This window comes from Rhopalosiphum maidis, chromosome 4, assembly GCF_003676215.2.
Source record: "Rhopalosiphum maidis isolate BTI-1 chromosome 4, ASM367621v3, whole genome shotgun sequence".
NCBI lineage: Eukaryota > Metazoa > Arthropoda > Insecta > Hemiptera > Aphididae > Rhopalosiphum > Rhopalosiphum maidis.
In genome coordinates this window covers 31,715,776-31,733,025 of record NC_040880.1, presented here as the reverse complement: position 1 = coordinate 31,733,025, position 17,250 = coordinate 31,715,776, and the positions used below count along the sequence as shown (strand labels likewise).

The following is a 17,250-nucleotide window of genomic DNA, read 5'->3' as shown; positions in this document are numbered from 1 at the left end:
AAAGCTTGAATATATGTATATATATATATATTATCTATATTAATACCTAATTGGTTACAATTTACATTCAAAGTAAAAGTTAAGTATTTAAATAATTTTACTTTATTTTATGTTAGGATAATAATTAATAAAGTAGGTATAAGATCAAAATCTAATATTACCTACACCATTACAGTAAAATATTTTATTGTCTTAGATTTAAATTTTATTACCACATAGCTATATTTATATAGCAACTAGTGAAATTTGGAAATTACGAACATATTTATTGTTTTAACGTTTGCCAACAACATATCAACTATTAACTAATACATTATTATACCATTTACACCTATGTCTTATTCACTTTCTCGGATATACAATTTAAATAGGTAATAATTAATAATAAATATAACATTTTATATGTATCAAATACATAATTTATGTTAATATATATTTATTTATTTATTATATATAGTATAAAAGACATTTTTTATAAGATTAAGTTATAACTTATAACTTATAACACTATAACACAACTTATTATATTAGTTTTCGCATTATAGAAATGTGATGGATTTGTGTTAAAACCGAACGTAGGCGAAAACCTATAACTAAAGACCGGATTTTGTATAAAATGCATGTTGCTATTTTCAACATCATATATACATTCAGTTTCAGTTAATGAGTGTCCACAAGACCACAAATCATTAATTGATTGATTAAATATCAAAATTTTATACTGCATATTTTTGCATTTTCTGATAATGTTTGTATATTTTAACAAAAAAACGTACAATATACACCTAACGATCCAAAAAGTATTAAGCAAAAAGAAAAAGATTATAGGTACGTTTGTATAATATCAAATATTTTACGTCTCAAAAAATATTTAGACGCTAAAAATAAGTTACTAAACTTCCATATAGGTTGGTTCATTGGTTATATAGGTACGAGTTTTATAGTGGAGACGTGGCTTTACCTAATTTATTTACTCTTGTTGATAAAATACCCGAAAAAACATAAATAGGTACATATAGGTACATCATTACAACTACTGCGGTACTGCTATATACGTTTATACAAGACAATTTTTGTTAGTAAGAATTAAGTTGTAGCCAAGTTAAATGTAGTTTGAGTGTACGTGTTTTTTTGCTAAAAATTATTTTATAATTTACCAATTAATTTTTAAACAGTTAAAATACCCAAAATTTCAAATTCATAACTGGCTTAGAAAATGAATTGAGCCATACAATATTTCTGAATTCTAATGAGGTTTTAAAATTTTTAAATAATATCTATAAAGAAATAAACATGGAACATACTTTGATAAGTTATTGTTTTTCAAATTAACGTACTATACAGGTACTAAATCATACTTTTTCCTATTTATATCACCAGTGTAGGTACATACCTACTATTTAATTTTAATAAAATATTTTTTACAATGTATTACCTAGATAATGATTCAAAATTAAATTACACTTTTTTCTTGCATATTTTGACTATTTTTAGTACATGTTTGCATGCATATTTTAATATTTAAAATGCATATAAATCCGATTTTTACCTAAAACCTATCAAGGCGGTCCATTTAAGAGTCTACATTACCTAATTATATCGAAAAGTTTAACATTTTTTTTTTTTTTTATTCTATTTCATTGTAAAATATCATGTTTTAACTTTTTTAAATGACGTTTTAAATTAGAATATTTTTAGAGCATTTCGATTCAAAAAACAGAATCTCGAACGAATATTTAATCAGTAGTATAATTACTCATTAATAATTATAATAAATAAAAGGACACCTGTATTTATATTTTCTCAGTCTTATAAGTGCGTAACATAACAAATCTACGCTTAGTAGTTCATGATGTTTAGCTCGTTACCTTTAATATTAGTGAATTAACATATCATGAAACTTAATTGTAAGAATTTTATGTGTGTTCTTATGTTGGTTTTTTACGATATTCAATTTTTCAATAACTTTTGCTTAAATAAAATAGTGCAGTTTAAAAATAATCATATAATTTGTTTAAAAATAGAATTATTGTAAGAAACCATCGTATACGAACACAGATACAGTTCTTATTAATAAGTTTCATAACAAATTAGTGAGTCAATTAATTATTTTAATATTAAAGTTAACGAAACTAAATGTGAACTAATGAGAATGTGGTACTAGTAATTTCGGGGGGTGCCTACAATTTTTTCGGCTCCTTTTCTTAATTTGGGCCCACTCTTAAAAAGACATGAACATATATTAATAAATTATAATGCACAAATAAACATTACTTACATTATATCACATATTAATCAATGGTATTACTAGTACCAAGTCATATAATATATTTCATTAGATAGTTGGATTTAAAATCTATTTTCAAGATAATTGCAATATTTATTTATTATTTTTACTTTTGTAAGTCAATAACATCTAGCTGTTATAATCATAATAAGTTTTACCACGTAAATTTAAAATAGTTTACGTTGTATTATTTTTTTTACGACATATTTTAGAAAAAATACCATTTTTATTTTAGTAACATTAGTTAAAATACGGATCCATACATATACTATAGGATTTAAATATTAGGGCCCCAATTACATGTCGGGGGGTGCCCAACAACACCCGAAACGCCTTCCGTGCGCACACCTATGTAGAACAGTACTACAGTAAGTTCTATAATACCTATTTAGTATCTTAAAGCCTACAATTTGAAGGTACTAGATTCATGTTATCGTATCAATGTTATTATTACGATTTCACAAAAAATTACCTATTGATGTAATTAATTTAAAATATTACACAAAGTGTAAAAATAAGAGTTTCCAAATATATGTCCATTTCATGAACTAAAATTTGACTTACACAATATCATTGAAGTTCAATATCACTCAAAAAGTTTAACAACAAAAATCATTTTTTTTTTTTTTTTTTTTAAACTTGATATACAAATTTTCATATTTTAGCCAATTATAGAAGATATATTAATTATATAAACATGGACTCATTTATTTTTCAAACACATTGTCTTTATAAATAAATTATACATTTATATTCATAAAAAATAATAAAACATGATATTAAACTCTTGCTTTCAATATTTTCAACAAGGCAGGTAAAAATAAATAGTTATTTGATTCTTGTACTAGAATACCACCCACTCCATATTCTAAAACGGATTGGCATTTAAAAGCTTCATCATTAGATATAACATTTGAAACTGTTCCACAATTTAATATATCTTTAAGATTGTCATCATCAAATAATTCGCTTACATTTTGGAATTTGGAAACAAGGTTATTTAAAGTACTAAACCCTTCAAGACTAATATCAGAATTTTTTCCGTACTTTAAAAATAAGAAAAGCCAAAAGTCAACTGCTGGTAAACTTATGTATGAGCTTCCACTCAATGATTGTAAACATTTAAATGTCAAAAGTATTTCTTCAGTAGACAATTCTTTTGGGTATTTACTTATTGCAACCATTAAGCTTAAGGCCCAAGGGCCAGTTCCTCCATTCGTTGCAGGATGAATCCGAAATGTAGCTTCCATAATATTTAAAATCAATAACTAAAATAAAACCAAGAACATTATAAACATGGATATAAAAATGGTGGTAATATTTTTCAAAATTACCCGATCCTTTTGATGGCCACATTTGAAAATAACCAAAAATAAATTGAACAAATCCATATTTTTTAAGACTTGCCAATCACTCGAAGAACGTGTACCATCACGAGTATTTCAAAAAACCAACGCATGTGAAGTGATTTATCTTTAAATCCAGAACTAATAAACACAGAAAATAGAATAATTAATACCACATTATCATCAAAAATGCAATAGGATACATACTATGCAGTCAAAAATGTTTTCAACTCTGGAATATGATTGAGCCGAGCAGCTGGTCGAGCCAATAGTATTCTACAGCAAGTAGATTCAATGCCTTTTTCATGATTAGCCATACTTAAAACCATTCTACCTAAAAATAATGCTTGAATCATTGAAAGTTGAGGCGGAGGTTTCAAATGCAAATCTTGGATGCCTTGTGCAACCCAAGAACTAAAATGATCCCAAAACAAATTTTCAGCTCTTCTACTGTGGAAGTTAAAAAAAAAATGAGATAACAATAAAATATGTATATTGATATATAGTGTTTTATAATTTACCAAAATAAATGAGATCGCAGTAATGTTAATACATGATATGCAGCTGAACGCATCGCGCAGTCGTAACTGCCTAAACAAGCCAAAACCATTGACAGACAACCACTTCTATTAAACTTTTCTATACTTAATGGTGCTTCAGTGGCCAACAAACTGCTAATCATTGGTAAAAAAAATGAAGGGTCAAACATTTGGCTCGGATCTTTGGTAGTGTACTGTACAATTTTTTGGTCCTATACATTTTTTAATTTTAAAATACAATTTTTGTTTTGTTATAATGTTATTAGTTAAATACTTACTTTAATGTGTAAAGTTCTGTTAATAGGAAAACAAGATATAGTTTCTTTTAGTCTTTTTAAAGGTATGTAAGAAAGCACTTCAGTAGTAGATGGAAAACTGTTTAATGTTTTTGATATAAGATGGTTTTTCACTTGATAATGTGATATGGCAAATGATCCCCACAAGTAAGGTCTATAATTAGACATTGGTATAGAATTTTCTTCATAATGAAAAAGAATCTAAAATCATAGAAAAGTATTATAACCAATTGGTAGTTTTGGTTTTTAATATAACAATTTACCCTTAATAATATTTGATCAACAACTGATAATGATGCATTGTAAGAACAGAGAAAAAGTGGAACATGACTCACAGCCATTATTGATGGTTCTTTCTTAACTAAGGTTTCAATCAATCGCAATACTTCTTCTGCATATAAAAAAAGTTACATTAATATTTGATGATAAGAGATCAAAAATTGATAACTTTTTCATTTTTTTTCAAACTTAAAATGTATTTCAATAACACGTATTTATAAAGATAATTTCTATTTTGTAGTTTTTGGTATAACTTTTTGACATTTAGAAATATTTTAGAGCATAGACATACATACATATTTTTATTAATCTCAGCTTGTCATCACACCATACACAAATTTATTATATGTTTTCTATTTTCTATTTCTAATTTTCTCCTGAGTTGCATCTGTTTATTCTTAATGCATTTCTCTTATGTTTAAAATTAATTAAAATAATTTAAAAACTACTCATTAAAAAAATTATGTTAAATTTACGTATTTTTTACATCATTAATAAATATTAACTTTTACACAATTGTGATTAAAATTAATCACATTAAAATAAATAGAAAAAGTATAATTATTGAAGTATTTTTTTAATTATTTTTTTAGGCCATCGACTTCTAAGCCTTATTTATAACCAATTAATATTAAAAATTAATTACCTTTTTGAATTTGTTTAGCATCTCGATTTAACATAATATTACTGAACTGTGAATGGCCAGCAAGCAATTCAAAAGATTTTATTATAATAGATTTATTTATATTAGCTCTTTTAACTAACTTCCTCAAGACTCTAATAAAACTATACTCAGGGTTTTCTTCAATTAAACCATATTTTATAGCTTTCATAATTATAGCATCCCAATCACTAATTTGTATCGGACAGTTGATTTCTAACAATTTGAGATTATTAATGATTTGATTAGATAACCAAGCAACATCATCACTGAAAAAAATACAAATAATAAATATTAAGTTAAGCAAAATATAATACCTACTATGTGTTTACAATAATAAAATATGTTATTTATACCTTTCAGGAGGAAAAGAGAAAAGAGTTGTAATTAAAAACTCAGTGAATTCAAGTTCTTTATTACATTTTGCAGCAACTAAATCTACAAAAGAAACTGCTGTTTTTGTGATTTTAAATATTGACCAATTGGTTTTTAATTTAGTAAATAATTCATCACATTCGTTTTCATCTAAAGAATAAAAAAACCATAAAGAATTATATGAATTAAATAGAAAAATATGTTAAATACTTATATTTTATTATTTATTTTCAGTATACTGTACATCTTAATCAAAAATCACTTAATTCTACAGTAGGAATTTATTTATTTAACAACATGAGAATAATCATTAAATTAAGCTAATAATATGTTTTGTTTATTTATTATAAATTGCCTAATATTAGTAAATAAACTATAGTAAAAAACTAAACAATATTATTAATAAAATGTTTTATATTTAATCTAATAGACTAAATAATTATAACCTTGTTTGAGAACGAAAGAAAAAAATGGTAGGAGAAAAACAGATTAAATAAACATGTAATATTTAATAAGGAAGTAATAATAGGAGAAAAATTGTTACAGAGCTTCTTAGTTATAAAGAAATTGGCTGACTAAAGTGTAATCATTAAAATATTTTGTATTTTAGTTTAAGACCAAAGTATAAAAGATAAAATCAATTTAATAACAATTTAAATGATAATTTGGCTCCTAATCAGGAAATTAAATAAAAAAAATAATGCATAGCTAGAACATAATGTTATGCCTATTAGATTCATCAAATAATCTTAAACAGAGAATAACAATTTATTTATTATGAGATACTTTAACCTTCCCTAAATTGATTTCAATGAAAATACAAAAGGCTTAGGCAGACTTTAACACGTCAGTTTGTTGTTACATGAGTTATATTCATTCATTTTTAAATATTATTTTATCGTCTTTAATCAGTAAAATTAATATAAATTTAATTTAATAATTGTAATTACTAGTTTTTAGCTATAATGGATCCATTTAGAAGATCAAGTGTAATTCCAACAAAAGTATGTAGTTTATTTTATAAAAATGTTGTTAAAAGTTTATTTTATTTTATTACATTTTAAGGATGAATATTTGGATAACGCTCAAACATTTAATCGAACCTCAAAAATTTTTAAAGAATTTCTACATAGTTTTGAACAGTATGATAAGGAAGAACAGCACAAGAGACGAGATTCATCCTCTTTAAGTGACTGTGTTAAAGTACCTAGGAGAAGAGTATATGTCAAACAAAGTTATTTTCCTGTGGACGCATCATTTGTAAAAGCTAATCCAAACCATATTTACATAACTGATGTAAATGGCCATTTGTATATTGTTAAATATAAAGCAGTTAGATGGTAAAATAATTCTATGTCAATTAATTTTATCAAAAAATATTGATATTTTTAAAATGTATTTTAATAGTATATAACATTGATTTAAACTTACCAAATTCAATTAAATGTAGACCCATAAAAATATCTCCATTTTCATTAAACCACTGTGGACTGTCTATCAACATATTATATGCATTTATTTTATTCTTCATATTTTTTACAATAACTGGATCACATAACATTTCTGGGAACCTTTGATAAAACGCTGACAAAAGGTAAGTCCATTTTTCTACAGGTAAATCATCAAAGTTTAAATCATAGTGAATATCACCGTGTCGTAATACCAAAAATAAAACTAAAGGATGTAATGTTCTTTTCTTTGTGTTTGAAAGAAGATGAATAAATAAACCTTTAAAAAAAAAATCAAATAAATACTTGAAAATCATACAAAAAAAATTTAAAAACTTAATGTTATACATTACTTTTTGGAATAAGTGAAATTTGCTGAGAATAAATTTCAAGGTATTTTAAAAGAAGATCCAATAATTCATAGGGCACAATATTTTCACAAATATATTCTATAAATTTTTTGAATGATTGATCATCCAGGTATTTTTTTTTTTCAATACATTTTTTCAATTTTACTTGAAAGTCTTTCATGATAGATGTAATCTTAATTCAATCAAAATCTATAAATAATAAAAATTTTTATCATAAAAAAAATATTTAAATTATTCAATCAAATTGTAATCATTATCAGCAAAATAACAAATTTATTAAAAATAACAATCAATCATAAAAAGGCCAGTTCTCATTTGAACAAAAAATTGTATCCCCTAATTTGTTGATTGCCTATAAGACAATATTTTAATGACCAACAAAATCTAAGTATTAGAAAACAATAGTATTGTTTTAAGATGTACATAACTCATTATTAGCCAGTATTTTAAACTTAATTGATTACACAGTAAGAAATTCTCTCAGTTTGTTTTTATGATAACTTTAAAATTAAATTATTCATCGTTCATATTATTGTTATTATTATTTATTCGATAAAGGAAATTTTTCTCTGATTGTCGATATGTAAATACTGATTATGTTAAATGAAAACTGAAAATCAATAATTGTTTAAAATTTACTTTGATGTACAATTACAGAAGATAAGTTATTATAAGGTATATTATGAATTTAAGATAATAAATAAGTAGTGATATATGGTAATAAGAAAATATCTCATTATACAATCAATGTCGAGTTAATAATACCAAAAATCAAAAATTTAATAAATTTATAGTTAAATGATTAAATTTTCCATTTTATGGTCGTGATCCGTAAGCATGTTAGGAATATTACCCTGTATATTTAATATGCACTAAATAAAAACACTTAGCTAAAATAGCCAAGGCTGGGCAAGTTAACGATTTTTTTTAACTCGTTAGGTTAATTTAAAAAGAATCAAGTTAAATTAAAAGTTTACTTTTTTAAAAAAAGTAACTTAACTTAGTTTAAAGTTAAAATTTTCTAATATACAAAAATAATAAATTCCAGACACATAATCTTTTTAATTAGATAGTTTTTCTTACGCTCGAGAAAATTACCAGGAAAATTTAAAATAATACATCTTAGTACCCATTAGCTATCAAAAATTGTGTTTTTCTAAAATAGACCCTAAAATTTTGAATTATTCTTGCATTATTCTAATGAAAAAAATTAACTTAATTTAGATACTTTTGAATAAAATTAACTTGAAGTTAACACGTTAATCTAAAAAAAAGTAACTTATTAAGTTAAAAGTTAATTTGAAAAAAATGTAATGAGTTAATTAACTTAACGTTTTAACTTTTAACTCGTTAAAGCCCAGCCTTGAAAATAGCTAATGTGATACTGATTTTTGTAATAGTATAGATAATTAGATTATCAAATAGGTGTTGAATTAAGTTCAAATTGAACAAAAACTACTTTAAAACAAATCATTTCTTTATTTATTTGTTTGCTGTAAGATACAGGTACAATATTAGATTATCAAATATGTATTAAATGGTCTCATTATACTTTGATTTTAATAAAATAATTTTACGGATTCGTTATTTTATATTAATTAGATATTATAAACATTATTATAGTTATAAAATCAAATTTTTTTTTTTTTTATAATGTAATTTTTCTAAACAATCTTGAAGAGGCAAATAAACTATCTCACATAAAAATATCTATGTAAATAAAAATTGATTTATTTAATGACTCAATCATGGGCTATTAAATAATATATATCAGATCAATATGTTTACTATTTATTTATAACATTTACAGAGATTAATTATTCAATAACAATATTCTATACAAATTTATACAATATTAACATTGAAATAAGACAAGTAGAACTGTATAATGGATATCAATTTTTAATATTTTTGATGGAATAAAACCTAATGCATAAATGTAACATTAATATTAAAACATTAAACAGCTCTTCAAATTAAAATTTTCATAATATTTATCATATTAACACAAACCAAAATACATACATCAATTTTCAAGTATTCAATAAACAGATCTTCATTAATAACAATGGCCAAAATTTACCAATAAATTATCATAATTTATACACATTTTTAATGTTTAATTAAATGGCTACTAGTAATAATTGTTAACTATTAACTTTAAACAGGTTAACTTTAATAGAAAACTAGAAACATTAGAAACTAAAAAATTGAAATAAAATTTTAAATGTCAAAAATCAAAATTTAAAATCTTTTAGGTTATACCGCTTTGGATAAATAATAAATACCAAGGTAAATCCAGTCGCGATCTCTATGCTTGCCGGTAATCTATCTTTGCTTCTTGTCATTATATTCTTATCACGGTGGCTAGCCTGTTTTCAAACTAAGGTAACTTTACTGATCCCAACCCATCAAGCAGGTTGATTATGATATAATAATGATAACAAATTGATTTTAATTTTAATTTTTTCTTGTTTTACTATATACTCATATAGACTTAGTACTTAAATATACCTAATTCTAATAATATGATAAATAGTTAAATCCTTTAGTTTTATTTTATCTGCTATTCGTTTTAGTCATCGTTGTCTTTAGACTACTTTGATCTACACTATTTTGTATACCTTCTAATGCTAACGATTTAAAAGTCTTGCAAATAAATCAAAATGAACTTTTTACCAAAATCTATATAGTAAGATATCCCAAAATATTTTGGATAATATTAGTATAAATTTTCCAATAAATCTATTTTAATATCCAAATGATTTTTATCATTTTTTTATGTATATGCTAACTTATACTTTTATTTTTTAGCTCTAGTACATCATTGGCTTCAAGAAATTTAGCCTTATACTGTGCCAGTTCTTCGTGTATTGATCGATCAAAATGCCGCAAATTTCATTTTTCATCACCCTCACGCACGCCTGGAGATATCATATGTCCTTCTTTAGTTCAAGGAATTGATTATATTCGTGACCCTCGATTAAACAAAGGCCTTGCTTTCACTTTGGAAGAACGACAAGCACTTGGTATACATGGTTTGATGCCACCAAAGTTTAAAACACAAGAAGAGCAACTTGAAGTATGTCGATTCAGTGTCATGAAGTATCAGGAAGATTTGAATAAGTTTTTATACTTGGCTGAATTACAAGTAATCAATTTGCTTCATTTATGCATATACCTGACTTTGATTTAAAACTGATTTGCAGGATCGAAATGAAAGGCTTTATTTTAGGCTTTTATCTGAAAATATTCATATGTTATTACCAATTGTTTATACTCCAACTGTTGGATTAGCATGTCAAAAGTTTGGCTTGATATTCCGCCGTCCTAGAGGATTATTTATCACTATTAATGACAAAGGACATATTTATGACTTGTTGAAAAATTGGTAATTACCTATTTATTAATTTTATTAGAAAAAAAACATGTAGTATTAATCATAAATTAATATTTTCAATAATACCTACATTGTTAATAACTTTATATTAATTAATCTTAAAATGTAGTCATTGAACTTAGCTGTTGATGTATTTATACATTATTAAATATATCTCATATTTCAAGAAATATATATATATTATCATTAACACGACAATTGATATTTCTTATAGATAACGTATTAACAATACCATCATTATTTCATTTTTTAATTCTGCTTAAAACTATATTAATGAAGTAGGTCAGTTGAAAAAAAAAATTAATGGCTAAGCTATTGTGGTACATTTATTGGCTGTTGACCAACATTTTCTTACATTATATGGCAAATAGAATTAATTTTAAATAATATTTTTAGTAAAAACGTTATTGGGTGTACACCTAAAAAAGTTTTTTTAATACTTGCTTAAAATTTTTTCATAACAATTACAGTTGCTTATTAATATATACATATAATAATAAATTATAAATATTAGGGTTTTTAAAAATGCATTAATAACTTAAAAGAATATAAAAGAATCTTTTATATACCTACAAATACAATTTTTTTTGATTAAGTATCTTAATTTTTTTTATAAACAAATATTTTTTATTTACCGTATTTTAAATGTTTAAATCAAATAGTTTTATAATTAATTTATTTTTTCAAAAAAGTTCATTCATTATACATTCTACTTGACTAATTTTTACCATAATGATTAACCAGTATGATTTTATTCCATAGTATTTAATATTTTTATTAGATATCATTCCATAATTATTAGTATACTATTTGATATACACGCAATACGTCAGAATTATTACATTTACATATAATATAATAACATAATATTTGATTTAAAACTGCATAATGTAATAATTTCATTAAAAAAAATATTTATTTAATTCTTTTTAAATATATTAAGGAGATAAAAACACTAAAACAAACTTTTAAATTTTAGTATGTTATATTCTAAAAAAATATGGAGTGGGTCTCACACTTTAACTATAATATTTAATAAATTAAATACATTTCGCAATATGCGTGAAACGTCAATGAAATTAAATAAATTTCATTTATTCTTTGATGTACTGACGTCATTTAGCCAAAATTTGAATAGTGGTATATGTCTAATGTATAAAAGTGTCGAGATTAATATATTAATTCTAATCGCTAAAGTTAATGTACATTATTATTTTTTTTTGTTTACGTAATTTGAAGTGTATTTATGACATTTATAAACACTGACATAATTAAAATTATATAGTTAGTGTATTATGAGTTGTTTATAATCATAATTTACCTATGAAGCTATATAAACTACTTAATATTTTGTGTTTTACATAAGAATTCATATTCATAAATGAATATATTTTTATTGCTTATCTACCTAAGAAATAAAAAAAAATAATAAATTAATACTATTTAATACTACATACTTCAAATATCAATAAAAATCAATATATATATATATATTAAATCTAAAGAATAACCAAAACCATTTATAATTGAGAATAATTAATTTAGTATAAATGCAAAACGATTCAAAATAATTAGATGTTGAAATATGTGACATATTAATAATAAAATATTAAAAATATTATGAATATATAATTTATGTATTGGTAAAATATATTGTAAATTAATATATAGATTTAATTGATCACGATTGCAGGTACAAATAATTATCTCACCTGGATGATTTTGTATTGAAATAGAATTTTTGGAAAAGAAAGGGATTCAAGAAATACATATTTTCAGACAAATTTCAAATTTTTTATCCTTTTTGGTGTGTATATGCATAAAACAATTTAAAATTTTCTGAAAATGTGTAATGTGTACCCCTTTTACTCACTTAAAACCCCATTTCAATATAAGAGCATCCATGTGAGTTATTAGTGATACCTTAAATCAAGATTACACTTTATATAAATTAATTTCTTGCATTTGTGTTGCTTTTAGATTTAAGTTTTTATATTATAATAACTTAAAAAAATAGAAAAGTTGGTAGTCACTGTGATATTAAAAATTGTTGTCTACCTACATTTAATATTTCTATATTCCATCTTAAATAAAAATAACCTCATGTGGTGGTTAATTTTTGTCAAATTACACCCATCAATTAAATCAGTTTGCAAATCAGTTTGCATGACCAAACATTTTTTTTACTATATTAACTCAAGCAAAATGGAAGTTAGGAAGTTGTTTGAATAATAAAGTTACATTTTTAAGGTTTGGTGCATGTTAGCCATACCCATTTCCTCTACTGTATGCATAAGTTTACCTCCTAAGGTTACTCTTATTTGAGGCACAATATTAATTTTTTATGGAATTGTATATTTTATTATTTATTTAGTTATTAACAAAGACTAAAAAATGTAAGTAGTATAAATATAAATGTGTAATAACCTGTGAAAATGTTGGGCTTATTAATCAAAACTATTATTATTTAAAATTTTTTTTCCAATTAGAATTGATAAATAATTATAATACTATAATACTCTAACAGCTTTTATTTTTAAAATTATTAGATTTTTTTATTTTGTTTAAATTAATATTAATTCTATTTAATTATTTATAATTCAATTTGATATTTAACACTTGCACGGACGTTTTTTTGGGTATAGGCCAGAACCAAATGTTCGTGCAATAGTAGTAACTGATGGGGAACGTATCCTTGGCCTAGGGGATCTTGGAGCATGTGGTATGGGTATACCAGTTGGTAAATTATCATTATATACTGCTTTAGCAGGAATCAAACCTCATCAATGTTTACCAATAACACTGGACGTGGGAACCAATAATGAAGTTAGCATTATATTAATTCATATAACATCATTTTTCTAATTAAATAACTCTTATTTTCATGTTTGATTAAATGTTTTTAGCAACTTTTAGAAGATCCTTTGTATATTGGTCTTCGACAAAAGCGCATTTTGGGACCTTTATACGATGAATTTATTAATGAATTTATGGAAGCTTTAGTTAAACGATATGGACAAAATGTATTGATACAATTTGAAGATTTTGGAAACCATAATGCTTTTAGATTCTTGGACATGTTTCGTAACAAATATTGCACATTCAATGATGATATTCAAGGCACTGCATCTGTTGCAGTTGGAGGTCTTCTAACTTCACGCCGTTTGACTAAAAGACGTATCTCAGAATCAACATTTTTATTTTTGGGAGCAGGAGAAGTAAATATTATTTATTTATTAATATTAAAATTTATATTTATCAATAAAAATGTATCTATGTAATATTCAGGCAGCCATTGGTATTGCAAATTTAACTGTACGAGCTATGTTAACTGAGGGGTGTTCACTAGAAGAAGCACGTAGTAAAATATGGATGATGGATATTGATGGTCTTTTGGTGCAAAATCGACCTGAAGGAAACCTACAAGGTGATAAAGCATTTTATGCTAAAGACCACAAAGTTATGAAGAGTCTCCTTGAAGTTGTCAAGGAAATACAACCAACTGTGTTGATTGGTGCTGCTGCAGCAGCAGGAGCTTTCAATAAAGATGTGCTTGAGCATGTTGCTTCTTATTGCGAAAAACCCATTATTTTTGCTCTTAGTAATCCAACAGCAAAAGCTGAGTGTACTGCTGAACAAGCATATACCCATACTCAAGTAAAATACAGAAAAAAAAATGTGCAAGTCATGTTATTAATTAAAAAATTTTTAGGGTCGTTGTATTTTTGCAAGTGGTTCACCATTTCCACCTGTTAATATAAATGGACGTACTATTACACCTGGACAAGGAAACAATGCTTATATATTTCCTGGAGTAGCTCTTGGTGTTATCAGTACTGGAATACATCACATTACTGAAGATTTATTTTTAATAGCATCACAGGTATTTAAATTACAATCTAAATTTTGAATTTTATGTAGAAAAATATAGCATTAATTTCCAATTTAATTTAGGAATTGGCTAATTTTGTTACTGAAGAAGATTTGGAAAAAGGCAGCATTTATCCTCCACTAAATCTGATTAAAGATTGTTCTTTACAAATCGCAATCAAAATAGCAGAGTATGCTTATGAAAAAGGTAGCTAGAAATTATTTTAATATAAACAATTATATTTACCAAATTATTTAAATTACTTAGGAATCGCATCCCATTATCCAGAGCCAAAGGATAAAAAGAAGTTTATTGAATCACAGATGTATGATTTTAACTACGATAACCCACTTCCACCAAAATATAGCTGGCCAGAAGAAACTGAACCTATAAAATCCAAATCCATTCATGATCTTACAGGAGATCATCTAAAAAAACACTAAGGTTATTTATCAAAAAAAAAAGAAATAGTTAAAAACTTTTTATCAATTTCAAATAATTATAATTCAGTATTTCTATTTAATCATTTTAACAGTATTCATAACATCTAGTCAACATTATTATGTTTACTACTAACCTTAAAGCTTTTATCTTGAAAATTTAAAATTCAGATATGTTTACAATATATTACCTTTTATTATACATATATTCAAAAATAATATGTAGATTCTTAATTTTTTTATTCTTTAGATAATATTTAATAAGTGTTTTAAAACAATACTTATTGTAAGTTGGTTATAGATATTATAAGATATTCATGTATAATATTATAACATGACTTAACCATTAGCTCTAATTTATCAAAGATTAATGCATACAACTTAAATAATATAATGCATCATAGACCATAGTGATATAAAAATAAATTACTACAATTGTATTTGTATACCTAATAGTATTTAAGTGCAATAAATAACACCATTTGGTATTAATTTATTGTATACCTATAAAAAAATCTGTTATAGCAGGTAAACAATTTTATGTTTTTATATTCATTGTTATGTAACTTATGTTTAAATAACCTTTAGATTTATTTGCAATAAAAATGTATAGATATGAAATTATTTCCTTAAAATGTTTCATGTATAGTTGTCTCCTTATCTTAATCATATTTGTTACTTATATTTCTTGTTAAAGCAGCACATATAAAATTATACTAAAGTAATTGCAAATGCTCGATTTTTTTATTTTATAATTTAAAGATAAAATATTTGTTATTTTAAAATTATAGTGATTTTACTTTTGAAAATTTTAAGTGAAGATATTTAGCTTCAGTGTCAGTTTTACTGCTAGCATAATGACTTTTAAAGGTCCCTTATACATTCAAAAGTTTGGTTGCAATAAAAAAAAATTTAAGTACCTTTCTTTAGGTTTGTCAAACACCCAAGATGTCACTGTTAGCAGTCATTACTCATTAGTTCATTATCTTGTTACCTAGTCATTTGTTATACATTAATGATTAAGTTTTTAAATATATATATATAATATAGTAGTAATTGCAAATTAATTGGGACAAACTATAAATAATTTAGGAAAGTACTAATTTTTAAACTCATAAATTATTTTTTTAAATAGTTATAAATTTATAATACTTGCATAGGCGCAACTAGGGTGGGGAGGCTTGGATGGGCTTAGCCACTCAGTTTTATGTTATCAATACTAGTAGTATAGGGGAAAAGCCCTCACGGTTTGCTGATATAAATTTATCCTACCCAGAAATAGAGCTCTAGTTGCGCCTATGAAAACTTGTTATCTAATAAGTAATTAAAAATTTTTAATACCCGTTGCTAATTGTAAGATAGTGAAGTTATACTGTGGAGACTGGAGAGCCTAAAAAGTTTTTGTGGCTGTGGCAGTATCAGATTTTGTTTTCTATCATGATTAATAGAGTTTTTGAAAGTACAAATTCCAGACTAATATTATAAATCTATTATATTATATTTTATAGTACATTACCTAATTGCACAACTATACAAGCAGTTTTAACTGACAGAAGGTAACATAATATAATATACTGAAAAGATATAAGTTAAGTGAAAAAGAAATAAAAAAAATTCACTTATAGGATACAGAAAATCAAATTAAGATTAATGACATGTTACACAACAAAGTGACATATAATACACATGATAATAAAATCGTCAATTTCTCTTTTGGTAAAAAAAAAAATTCAATAGGTAATAAGATTTGTAATCATGTGCATATAGAATTTTTCCTAGATTGTAGGACAATTTCTCCCAATTAATTTTAATTAATAAATAATTACATTTTATCTATATTTAGTGAAAAGTTTCTTATATTTTTTATAATTGTGACACTTATTTTCATTAATCAATTGACATTAAAATATATATTTAATTAGGTACATGAAAATACT

The 17,250-nt window shown here is 24.3% G+C and overlaps 3 protein-coding genes across 3 annotated transcripts; 2 read left to right on the top strand and 1 right to left on the bottom strand.

Moving 5' to 3' along the window:
* Positions 1-2,998: 2,998 nt before the first annotated feature.
* Positions 2,999-9,762, bottom strand: LOC113560992. The gene is given in 12 exon segments (XM_026967152.1): positions 2,999-3,555; positions 3,622-3,725; positions 3,728-3,774; positions 3,841-4,083; positions 4,155-4,384; positions 4,451-4,669; positions 4,732-4,859; positions 5,394-5,677; positions 5,765-5,933; positions 7,215-7,511; positions 7,585-7,791; positions 9,628-9,762. Coding segments are annotated over 11 exon segments (2,388 nt in total). The 5' UTR covers positions 7,763-7,791; positions 9,628-9,762; the 3' UTR covers positions 2,999-3,066.
* On the top strand, positions 6,573-7,288 carry LOC113560993. The gene is made up of 2 exons (XM_026967154.1): positions 6,573-6,787; positions 6,849-7,288. Exons 1-2 carry the CDS (start codon positions 6,749-6,751, stop codon positions 7,125-7,127), a joined length of 318 nt encoding a protein of 105 aa, XP_026822955.1. The 5' UTR covers positions 6,573-6,748; the 3' UTR covers positions 7,128-7,288.
* Positions 9,763-10,067: 305 nt separating the features above from the next.
* On the top strand, positions 10,068-15,508 carry LOC113550596 (NADP-dependent malic enzyme). The gene is made up of 9 exons (XM_026952531.1): positions 10,068-10,294; positions 10,417-10,753; positions 10,812-10,993; positions 13,648-13,828; positions 13,909-14,220; positions 14,291-14,659; positions 14,715-14,885; positions 14,957-15,080; positions 15,141-15,508. Exons 1-9 carry the CDS (start codon positions 10,269-10,271, stop codon positions 15,314-15,316), a joined length of 1,878 nt encoding a protein of 625 aa, XP_026808332.1. The 5' UTR covers positions 10,068-10,268; the 3' UTR covers positions 15,317-15,508.
* Positions 15,509-17,250: the final 1,742 nt, after the last annotated feature.

Bases quoted from the DNA above. Each gene is read 5' to 3' on its own strand.
- LOC113560993 (XM_026967154.1), top strand. From the start codon at position 6,749: ATGGATCCATTTAGAAGATCAAGTGTAATTCCAACAAAA. The intron at 6,788-6,848 runs GTATGTAGTTTA...TTACATTTTAAG, and splicing joins CAAGTGTAATTCCAACAAAA to GATGAATATTTGGATAACGC.
- LOC113550596 (XM_026952531.1), top strand. From the start codon at position 10,269: ATGAACTTTTTACCAAAATCTATATA. The intron at 10,295-10,416 runs GTAAGATATCCC...TTTATTTTTTAG, and splicing joins TTTTTACCAAAATCTATATA to CTCTAGTACATCATTGGCTT. The intron at 14,660-14,714 runs GTAAAATACAGA...AAAAATTTTTAG, and splicing joins AAGCATATACCCATACTCAA to GGTCGTTGTATTTTTGCAAG.